Genomic DNA, 12,279 nt, shown 5'->3' with positions numbered 1-12,279 from the left:
TTAACAATCAGTTTCATTCACCATACCCAATAAAGGCTTCATAGCTCTACCCACCCCTTCTTTTTTCCCACTTTGTGCCCACCCAAGAGTTCAGGGGAAGCGGTATGTCTTCATCATGTTCAGATCTCCTTTTCTCTTTTCCTTATATGGTTTTGTTTCTGTTGGTGGTTTCAATTTAGTGTCTATGATATGAAGACATTTTTATGTGTTTCTGTTATGCTTTTTTTTTTTTGTTTCATGCAATCCCATGTATTGATATGGCTGAGTGGTGTTGTTAATCAGCATCACTGAAACGATATACTTCCCAAGTCATGGGGGGAGCAGTGAAGAGAGATATTGCCATGGATTTTGAGATGGGTGAAGGACGGAATGATGCTACTGTGCCTTTGGGACATCTCCTTTGGGTGGAGATCAAGGATGGTCTGTGGTGGCCTGCGCAGGTTAGTCGGATACAAGGCTTACCATCGTTTTGAATGCGTGAGTTGGGCACAGAGGAATTGTGGGTGTCGTTGATGCTAACGAGATTAGGAAATAGATGCATACAGATCTCATGAGTATGCTTTGAAGTAATAGATTTTGTGCTCTCTCTCTATAAAGAGGGAGAAAAGAGTTTGTGGTTGTGCTTTAGAGTCAAGAATCTACGTGCTAGAAAATTTGGGTGTTATTGATCTTATGTTAAATTGTTTGATATTGCATGTGAAGATTGTGGACGATGACTCATCAGGTGCAAGGAATACGATCAATGAGGGGTTTAAGGGAGCGGTTCTTGCACGTATATACGGAAGCTACCAACAGTGAGTGCAATTTCCCCCCGTTTCGATGATTTACCTGCTATATAAACTGAATTTCAGTACTTGTGAGTAGCATGTCCTGAGTATAGAGTCGTCCACCTAGGACTCTCTTGAGCGCGGTATCGAGAACCTCTTTGCGGGTGTTCCTTTTGCAAAGGAATGGAGGTGATCGACCAGATCGGAAGAGTTATGAAAGCCGAACTCAGCTTTTCCCTCATTGATTATGTTAAGCACTTGAGAATGGCAGCTATAATCTGTAGGCCACAACATTTATTGATTAAGAGAAAAAAGAAAATAACCATTTTAACCTTTATCGGTGATTACTCGGTAACAATAGCCAATTAATAGCACTTTCGACACATGGAAAGTCATTTTTTTCAAAGTATTTAAATGAGCATTTGGTGTTTAAAATGATGAAAAATCGATGGACCAAATCCGTCGTTTTGTTGTCTGAGTTTCCAATGGAAATTGATAGCTTTTAACTTCTGGCACATTGTGAAGTGCCACTGAGAAAATTTTGAAGAACAACTTTCTCATTAACTTGATACAAGAAATTTTAGTTGCATAAGCTTTCGTTTTGCATAATGGAAAACTTCTAACTGTTTGGAGTATGTTGACCTCACCATGGTGAAAGTAGTCAAGTACTAAAAGGGTTTCCAATATTTTTTTTATTTTTCATTTTGTGTGTGTGTGTGTGTGTGTGTGAGAGAGAGAGAGAGAGAGAGAGAGAGAGAGAGAGAGAGAGAGAGAGAGGTAAGGAATGTTTAGCATTTGTGATTGTAGACTCCTTATGTTTCCTGCAGTTTGTACGTGGACCCAATGATGGATCGATCTGACTTCAACAATGTATGCTGTTGAACTTTTTCCTTTTCTGGTGCTTGTTATTTTACTCAATCAAGCTGTTCCTTCTTTTACATTTATCTCTTTGTTGTTGTAATTTGATGTTTATGTTTCACCTTATGCTAGATTCTAGAGCAAAACAATGGTGACCTAAGTGTGATCTTTCAGAAATTTTTGGAGCAGGTAATTGGATCCTCTTGAGCACTTAGAAATGATTTTACTCCTTAGTTTCAGTTTAGTCTGTCTCAGACTTCTAGCAATGAAAACTTACTTTTCATTGGTCTGCAGGATCTTAGCCATATCAAATCTCAAAAGGCAAAATCTTCCAATTCAAAAGGTGTTATATCTATGTCACTGACATCTTTTGTTTGCTGTAGTATCTTAATTTTGGAATATGTGATATTAGTTCGTGTGTGAAGCAGAGGAAATTTCTGGTTGATGGAGTTTAGATTAAGTAAATCTATTATGCTAAGATGACATTTTTAGTTAATATTAGAATCATTCTTGGGTTCTCCATTAAATTTATTTGGACCTATTAGCTGATCTATGCTAGTAGTTGATATGTTTCATTTGCATGATTTGCAATATTTATAAGCATGTCTTTTGTGTAGATTCAAGTGTCATTCACATCTTAGATAGTGTTCAGTTTATGTTTGAATTGCATCTGGAAATCTATTTAGTGACCCAGTTGAAAGAATACATGCTTCCTGTCTGGGAAATATTTGTACTTTAGATATTTCAGAAATTTTGTTTCACAGTATTGTCTAAATAAATACTCCAGAACCCAAATCAAAATGTTTGCTACTCCATATGATTCAGTGTTTTTTGTTTGCTATGGTATCTTTGTTTCTTACAATTGTCCCACTTTTTTGTGTCTAGTTGTTACCGTCTTGCACATTTTGAGTTCATACCAAAAATAGTGGAAAGAGAGTGTTATAGAAATCTAAGAGTCGTGATAATAAGAATTTGGAGAAGTATATGATAGCAAAGAAGGAAGCTAAAAAAGTAATTTGAAACGCGAGGGATAAGGTATATAAGGAGGTTTATGACAAGTTGGATACCAAAGAGTGCGAGAAGGATATTTATAGGCTTGCAAAGATGAGAAATAGGAAATTGAGGGATCTGGGCATGGTTAGATGTATCAAAGATGAAACGCAAAGGGTTTTAGTCAAAAATGAGGAGACTAAGGAGAGATGGAAAGATTATTTTGATAAGCTATTTAATTGAAGTCATGCTCAGGATCTTGGAGACTTCTCCATTCCTTTTCATGAGATGAATCGTGACTTCATGCGCAAGATTCAAAAGAAAAAAATTGCAGAGGCTTTGAAGAAAATAAAATCAAGAAGGGCAGTTGGCCCAGATGGTATACCTATCGAGGCTTGGAAATGCTTGGGAGAGAAAGGTTTAGAATGATTGAAAAATCTTTTTAACAAGATTTGGCGGACAAATAAGATGCCTAATGAGTGGAGGAAGAGTACTTTGGTGCCTCTATATAAGAATAAGGGTGATATACAAGATTGCACAAACTATCGTTGTATAAAACTCATGAGTCATACTATAAAACTTTGGGAGAGGGTGATTGAGTGTAGGTTGAGGAAGGTTGTCATGATATCGGAGAATCAATTTGGTTTTATGCCTGGAAGATCAACTATGGAAGCTATACATCTTCTTAGACAACTTATTGAGAGAAATAGAGAGATGAACAAAGATTTGCATATGGTTTTTATTGATCTGGAGAAGGCTTACGATAGAGTACCTAGGGACATTCTCTGGTGGACAATGATGAAGAAAGGTGTTTCTCTCAAGTACATTAGTATAATTAAATATATGTATGAAGGAGTAGTAACCAATGTCCGCACTTGTGGAGGGGTGACAACCAATTTTCCTATAACGGTTGGGTTACATCAAGGATCTGCTTTAAGCCCTTTCCTATTTGCTATAGTGATAGATGAGCTTACAAGATCAATTCAAGAAAATGTGTCGTGGTGTATGTTGTTTGCTGATGATATTGTTTTGATTGATGAGTCTAGAGCTGGGGTTAATGCTAAGTTAGAATTATGGAGACAGACATAATATATGGAATGTCGGTTTAGTAAGCAACGAAGTAGTGATGGGAGTGTAGTGAAGCTTGTTGAACAAGAAATACTAGTGGATGATTGTTTCAAATATTTGGGATCTATCATTTAAAAGTATGGACAAATTGATGGAGATGTAAATCATAGGATAAAGGTTGGGTGGATAAAATGGAAAAGTGCAACTGGAGTGTTGTGCGATCGTAGAATGCCATTGCGGTTGAAGGGAAAGTTTTATAGGATGACTATTAGACCCGCTTTACTATATGGTACGGAATGTTGGACTGCCAAGAGACATTATATTCAAAAAATGAGTGTAGTTGAGATGCGTATGCTTAGATGGATGTGTGAAAATACAATAAAAGATAAGATTCGGAACGAGGAGATACGTAAGAAGGTAGGCGTTGCACCCATTGAAAATAAGGTGAGAGGGAATCGTTTACGGTGGTTTGGACATATTTGGCGAAGGCCTAATGATGCTCCAATTAGAAGGATGGAGAAATGAGAAAATATATTAGTTAAAAGAGGTCGGGGTAGGCCTAGGAAGACTTGGATGGAGATGATAGGAAAGGATATGAATGCTTTGAACCTCACCGAGGACATGGCATTGGATAGAAATGATTGGAGGAGAAGGATTCATGTGGAAGGCCCAGAATGATTTTCTTTTTTGGTTCATATCGCCGACCCCAATTGTTTTGGGATGAAGGCGTAGTTGTTGTTGTTGTTGTTGTTAGTAGTAGTAACTGATTGTGGAACTTGAAAATTGTCTAGTACAAATATGGTTAGGTTCAATTTCCAGTTTGTGCTCTAAAATTTTGTCTTATTGTGCCATGCAACTGAGCTAGTTGAGTAAGATAATTCACTTTGTAGCCATTGACGAGATCATCTCCATTTACTTGTTCCACTTGATTTGGGTGGGAAGTGCTCAATTGTTTTAAATTCTATAGTAGTGGTATATTGGCTAGTGACTGTGAGGTGCCAATTCTTGATGGGAAGAAACACTATGGATACGTTGCACAGCTCTTAGATAAATAGAAATGTGTGATAGAGAATCTGGCCTTTTCATCAAAGTCTCTGTTTGAACCTGCAACAATGCAACAAAGTGAAAAAAAAAATAAGAAAACTGGTTGGCTTGAAACCTATCAATAATGAGGGGCTTTAGAAGTTAGAATTTATTAATGTAATGATAATCTTAATTGGGTTAGTTTGGAGAATAATTAATATCTATAAAGATTTCTGTTTGTGCCATAATCCTTTCAGCCCCCTTTTGCCCCTTCTCCTTCCAAGTTTTATAACATGTTAAACGCACACTATTTGTTTTAAGAAACTAACATTATGCTTTAACTGATCTTTTGTAATATTTCTCTTATCTATTTTCAGTCACACTAAATTTGGGTTCTGTTTCCTTTTATTCAATTCTTTTCTTGATAAGGTTCTAATCAGTTTGAAAATGTTTGGAGTCATTGTAATGAAGTATGCAGAATTACAAAAACAAAGTGCACAAGCACATGCACAAGTTAAACTAAGGGACAATACAAGAGCACCAAGGCACTACACAATCACGAAGTGCATATAATGTATAAAAGTCAAATAGGAACACACAAGAACATAAAAAAATATCTCTTATTGATAACAATGCTTAGGGAAAGCATAAAACAAATGGGGACCAAAGCTCCCTATTTATAGAGAACAAATGAGAGGAGGGGCTCCAACAGAGTCGTTGGGAGCCCTCCAACGGTCATATTTCTGACCGTTGGAGCCCCAACGACTCTATGTTCATTTTGACCATAGCACCCCTACCCTATATGAAAAATACAAAAAATAAAATTACAAAAATAAAGTGCAAAAAAACTGTCCTAGAGGACAGCACCTAATACAAAAGGAAAAGACCAAAATGCCCCTGGTGGGCATGACCTATTACAAAAAGGTATACATGATAAAAATATGTATATATATATTTTAAGTCATTATGAAATATAAGATTTAGCCATGGTGACAAATTGGTTTTGTTATCACAATATGTAAGGTAGATTGATGTATCTTTTATCTTCAAAATGTTCGTTATCCTCATGACTGAACTGTTTCAGAAATAATGCTTGCTTAGCTTTAGTGCTATTCAAGGTTGCACCTATCCTTCTTTCTACACTTCCTCAATATTTAACTTCATCTAAAAGCATGAATATTTATAGGAAATGATTTTCTACTATCTAGAACTCCTGCCCAATCATGTTCGAAATACTCTGCTATGGATTGAATAATTTGTCTTCTCGGTTCATTCTTGTGATACACAAATTATGATGACACTTCCCTTTGACGTAGCTGAATATCCTGCTTAATTTTTTTGTATAAAATATAAATTATAGTGTGTGAATGTACAAATTGACATTTTGTATTTACCATAAACAAAGTATATGATTGATATAGTGAGATATTGCAGATGCATAGCCAAACTTTTGTATCTTTTTAGTTCTTCTAGAGTATACACCTTCATCCTTATATAGCCTTTTTTGTATGAAGAGTCTCAATCGGTTTTGTGGTCATTCGTATTAAACTATGTAGTCATAAGTGAAAGCTTTCCTCTGCACTTGCGTTGAGAAAGAGAAGAGAGAGAGAGAGGGAGAGAGAGATCGATTACGGCTGTCACAATTTCAGTAAAAAAAGAAATCGTGACCTAAACTTGTGTATTTAAGTTTATATTACAGTATGGGTCTTGGTCTGGTGTATTCAGACCCGATAAATGTAAAAAGAGTTACATGGATCAGTTACATGGATTGGGTCAGATTCTTTGCACCTTTTTCACCCCCCCTCAAGTTGATTATGGTTTTGGACCATGAACTGAAAGAAAGAAGCCTTCAATCTCCACGCTTACCTGCAAGAGAGAGAGAGAGAGAGAGAGAGAGAGAGAGAGAGAGAGAGAGAGAGAGAGAGAGAAGGGAGAGAGATTTCAGAAAGAGGTGTTCAGTCGTGTATCGGCTGACCCTTTCATTCTATTTAAAAGTATTAAGTAAAAATAAAACTAGGGTACATAAATACCCTTTTAACATGTTAATTTACATTTACACCAATTGGGTCTGGACCTGATCCAATATATAAATGGATCGGGTCAGACATATACACAGTGATGACTTCTTTTCAGCCTCCCTCAAGTTGTGCATGGTGCTGAACCATGTACAACTTGCTTTTCAGAAACCAAAATTTATCCTTTGTCATCCCTTTAGTGAGAATGTCAACAACTTGTTCTTCAGTTGGCACATACATAGGCTCAATCTCTTTATCTTCAACCTTTTTTCTAATAAAATGTTGATATATTTCAATGTGCTTTGCTCGACTATGTTGGATGGGATTGAAGGACATGTTGATGGCACTTTGATTGTCACACAGCAACAGTGACCGAGCAATCGGTTCTCCCATTTCTGTCAGGAGATGTCTTATCCATGTAGCCTCGGCCATGGCAGTGGCCATGGATCTGTATTCAGCCTCAGTGCTCGATCTAGCAACCGCCTTTTGTTTTCTACTGCTCCAGGATACCAAGTTTGGCCCAATGAAGCTGCAATAACCGAATACTGATCGTCGTTCGTCTGGATCACCCGCCCAATCAGCATCAGCATAAGTGATGATCTCATGGCCTTCGCCTGGATCTAATTCCCTTTTCTTGTATACCAGCCCATCACCAATTGTACCCTTCAGGTAACGAAGTATACGTTTGACTGCCTCCATATGTGACATACGAGGTTCATGCATAAACTGGGATACCTGATTAACCGAATATACTATATCAGGTCTAGTAAAAGTCAGATATTGCAACATGCCAACTAAGCTGCGATACTTAGTGGGATCTTCATATATATCCCCGTCTTTTGAACTCAGTTTCTGATGAATGACACTTGGAGTTGTCAACGACTTACAATCTGTCATGCCTGCTCTGCTGAGAATGTCCAACGTGTATTTGTGCTGAGTAAGGGTGAGTGTATCATTTCTTTTATTAACTTCTACCCCAAGAAAATATCGCAGCTCTCTCAAATCTTTCATCTTAAATCTCTGATTTGAGATCGAGTGATGAGATCCATCTCCTGTGACTATGCTATTCTTACCAACATAAGGTGTAAGAGTCAAGAGTTTACCTGCATCACCTGTGACATGAGTAGCTGCTCCATAATCGACATACCAAGTTCCTTTGTCATTTTGCTTCATATTCAATCCTGCCAAGGCTGCCTGTAATGAAATGGTGGTCTTCAACAAATGCACAAATAACTCACAAACAAGTGTCTATTGGAGACACTACAAGCATGACCCTTGAAAGGGTATAAAAGGAAGAACACTTGAAAAATAAATAATACTTTATTCATGAACAAAATGCTTAAGAAGCATGGTTATTTACATTGAAGGGGTTCACCCCTATATATACAAAAAAGTGGGAGAGAGGAGAGCTCATTTTGAGCTCTCCAAAAGAGACGTTGGATTCCAACGTCTCTTAATATAGCTGTTGGACTACAGTCCAACAACATTTATTATTATAGCTGTTGGACTATAGTCCAACAACATTTATTATAGTTGTTGGACTACAGTCCAACAGCTATTTGCACAGTCAAGTTCCAACAGGAACTTGACTAGATCAAATATCTAGTTTCTATTGAACTAGATGCTAAAAAAGAAAATAAAGAAAAATAAAAAAGAAAATAATAAAAGAAAATATAATAATATTAAATAATATATATATATATATATATATATATATATATATATATATATATATTACAGATTACATTTTAACACTCCCCCTCAAACTTACGGTACAATGAGCGAAAGTTTGTCTAAGAGGAAGTGAAATCTGGGAGCAGCGAGAGGCTTGGTGAAGAAGTCTGCTAATTGATATTCTGATGTAACATATGGCAGATCAATGGTTCCATGTAAGTATTCCTCTCTGACATAGTGACAGTCCATCTCAATGTGTTTAGTGCGCTCATGGAATGTCCGGTTGCTTGCAATGTAGATCGCACTTTTGTTGTCACAGCACATCTTTGAAGCTTGCGTTGCTTTAGCTTCCATATCCGCTAGCAATCGTCTGAGCCAAACAACCTCCATAGTGGTAGTTGTCATGGCGCTGTATTCAGCTTCGGTGGAGGAAAGAGAGACTTTCTGCTGCTTCTTGCACCTCCACGAAATTAAGGTTTTACCTAGGAACACACAAAAACCAGTAGTTGAGTGTCTATTATTGGGATCACCTCCCCAGTCAGCATCAGTATATGCAATTAAATTTAATGAAGATGAAGCAGACAAGAAGAGTCCTCGTGAAAGAGAGGATTTTAAGTATCTAATAATACGCAAAATCGCTCCCATGTGCACGGAGGTGGGAGCATGCTGAAACTGACTGACTATATGAACCGCATGAGTTATATCTGGCCTAGTAATGGAAAGATAAGAAAGAGCTCCAACAAGTTGTCTATAAGGAGTAGGATCATCAAGAAGTTCTCCATCATCAATTTTCATTTTAACATTGACAACTTCTGGAGTGTCTACTTTCTTATCATCTGTAATTCCAGACCTGGAAACGATATCAAGAGCAAATTTAGATTGAGATATCAAATACCCTCGAGGGGAATAAGCAATTTCAATGCCTAAAAAATATCTTAATAAACCTAAGTCAGTCATTTCAAAGTGAGTTTTAAGAAGAGATTTGATATTTGCAACTCCCTCTTTGTCGCCTCCGGTGTTGATCATATCGTCCACATAGAGAAGAAGAATAATGATGCCTGCATCAGATTTCTTAACAAACAAAGCAGTGTCAGTTAAACAAGGTTGAAAACTAATATCAAGCATAACATGACTAAATCGGTCATACCAGGCTTTTGGAGCCTGTTTAAGACCATAAAAAGCTTTTTCTAGACGAAGAGCTTTACCCTTAGGGATACTAATACCAGGTGGGGCTTCCATGTATACTTCTTCAACGAGATTCCCATTCAGGAAAGCATTTTTGACATCTAATTGAAAGATAGGCCATGTTCTAATGGAGGCCAAGGCTATTAAAGTTCTAACAGTGGTCATACGGGCCACAGGAGCAAATGTTTCTTCATAATCGATGCCTTACTCTTGGGCATATCCTTTTGCTACTAAACGGGCCTTATATCTTTCCAGGGTCCCATCACTTTTGGTTTTGACTTTGTATACCCACCTACAACCTATAGGTTTCTTACCCGAAGGAATATCTTGTATCGTCCAAGTATTGGCCTTTTCTAGTGCATCCAATTCTATTTTCATGGCTTCTATCCATTCTATATGATTTTTTGCTTGAGAATAAGATGATGATTCAACATATGATTGTATTAATGTAATGGCAGCCTTATACGTGGGTGAAAAAGATTCATAAGACACAAATTTTTCTGGAGGTTTAGAGATTCTAGACGTTCTTCTAGGTGAGACTTCAGAGTATTTTTGTAATGCACATGGAAGATTTTGCTCTTTACGTCTTGAATATTGTAGACTAACATCCCTATGGATTTGCTCTTCATTATCATCATTTTCAACAGCAATAGGACTTTGATCATTGTCAAGGTCACATCCAACATCACATTCATTGGATTTTGAAGTTGGATCAATTAAAAACCAGTATTCAGTGACATCCTTGGATTTTTCAAATTCAAAGAAGCTTTCTTTTTCCTAAAAAAATACATTTCTTGACACATATAATTTGTTTTTTTGAAAATCGAAACACCTGTAGCCTTTTTTATTATCAGCATATCCTAAAAAGGCACATGGGATTGCACGAGGAGAGAGTTTGTCATTTCTGTTGGTGAAAACAAAACATTTGCATCCAAAGACTCTTAATCTAGAATAATCTGGAGTTAAGTTAACAAGCTTTTCTATTGGAGTTGTATTCTTTAATGAGGAAGATGACATCCTATTAATGAGGTAGGTGGCAGTTAGGACCGCTTCATCCCAAAAACTTTTTGGAACTTGATTTGCAATTAGCAATGTCCTAGTAGTTTCCATAATGTGCCGATGTTTGCGTTCGGCTAGGCCATTCTGTTGTGGAGTGTGTGGACATGATCTTTGATGTGTAATACCATGTAAATTGAGATAGTCTTTGAATTCGTTGGACATAAATTCTCCCCCTGAATCAGTGCGAAAAATAGAAATATCATTTTGAAACTTATTTTTAACCATTTTATGAAATATTTGGAAGTTAGCAAAGACATCAGATTTATGTTTAAGAAAATAAATCCAAGTATGTCTAGAAAAGTCATCAACAAAAATGACATAATATGTATAACCACCTTTGGAAATTACTGGTGCGGGGCTCCAAACATCCGAATGTATTAACTCAAGTGGTCGTGAGGAAACAAAAGTTCTACTAAGAAATGGTAACCTTTTCATTTTGCCAAGAATGCAGTCTTTACAAGAAAAATTTTCAGAATTACAAATTTTTTCCAAACTTGGAAAATATTGAATTTTAGACATATGAGGATGGCCAAGCCTTTTGTGCCATAAATCCAATTCTAATTTCTGAATATTATAACAAAATGCATTCTTGGGTAATTCCAAAAAGTCCATGTAATAAAGTCCTCCTTCTCTATGGCCTTCCCCAATCAGCTTCCCTGACTGGCGATCCTGTACCCAACAACCATGAGAAGAGAAGGAGATATTACATCCATAATCAGATATTTGCGAGACAGATAAGAGATTCCAATTAAGTTTAGGGATATATCTAACTTCTGGGATAAAAAATCTTTTGGATTTTTGAAGATTTTCAAAACATCCTATTCCTTTTACTTCGAGAGATGTGCCATCGGCTGTAAAAACCTTTGACACACCTGAGTTATTTTTAAGACATTCAGATAGACTATTAACATTTGGGGTCATATGAAAAGAAGCACCAGAATCTAAAAGCCAAGGAAAGTTACCTGGACCGGAGAAAGATGCAACTGCCGCTCCAGTTGAGGCTTCGGTTGAGGAGGATACCCCTTTGAGAAGAGGTTGAAGGACCATAGACACAGGTGCATCTTGATCTTTTGACTCAGATTCAACAGATGCAACTTTTTTTCTTCTCTTCTTTTTAACTTTGGACATTGAGGCCTATAGTGCCCCGGTTCATGACAATGATGACAAATAACTTTTCTTTTATCAAAGTCGCCGTTTTGCCTTCCAAAATGAGGCTGCTTGTAAGTACGAGTATGATTCCTCGGTCTAGATACAGCTAAAACGGAGTCATCATCAACTTTTGGAGTACTTTTTCTAAGTCTATTTTCCTCCATAGTGAGCTCTTCTATAGTATCAACAATAGAAAGAATTTTTCCACGATGTAAAAGGGCCGATTTGGTGAATTCAAACTCCGGCCTTAGACCATTCACAAATTGATAGAAATGTTCCATATCGAGTTGCTTTTGGCGAAGCTCGATGTCTTCGGCACAACGCCATTTGGGCTCAAGAAGAGCCAACTCTTCCCAAAGTTCGGACAACTCATTATAATATTCTCGAATAATTTTATCTTTTTGAGTCATTGTCCGAACTTTATCTTGTAAATTGCATATATGTGCAATATCTTTAAGGGAATACATGTTTTTGAGGTATTTCCAAGCCTT

The 12,279-nt window shown here is 36.9% G+C and overlaps 1 protein-coding gene across 1 annotated transcript in view; it reads left to right on the top strand.

The window, feature by feature from the left end:
* The first annotated feature begins 312 nt into the window (after positions 1 to 312).
* LOC149816499 (uncharacterized) overlaps positions 313 to 12,279 on the top strand; it is a 30,583-nt gene continuing 18,616 nt past the window's right edge. Inside the window, exons 1-5 of the mRNA XM_089986597.1 lie at positions 313 to 440; positions 703 to 794; positions 1,595 to 1,637; positions 1,758 to 1,814; positions 1,920 to 1,968. Coding sequence (XP_089842723.1) covers positions 342 to 440; positions 703 to 794; positions 1,595 to 1,637; positions 1,758 to 1,814; positions 1,920 to 1,968 — 340 coding nt within the window. The 5' untranslated portion in view covers positions 313 to 341. The remainder of the gene's footprint in view (positions 441 to 702; positions 795 to 1,594; positions 1,638 to 1,757; positions 1,815 to 1,919; positions 1,969 to 12,279) is intronic.

This window comes from Nuphar pumila, chromosome 14 (genome assembly GCF_984573655.1).
Source record: "Nuphar pumila chromosome 14, dmNupPumi1.hap1.1, whole genome shotgun sequence".
In the NCBI taxonomy this organism is placed as follows: domain Eukaryota; kingdom Viridiplantae; phylum Streptophyta; class Magnoliopsida; order Nymphaeales; family Nymphaeaceae; genus Nuphar; species Nuphar pumila.
This window is presented reverse-complemented; position numbering and strand designations above follow the sequence as displayed.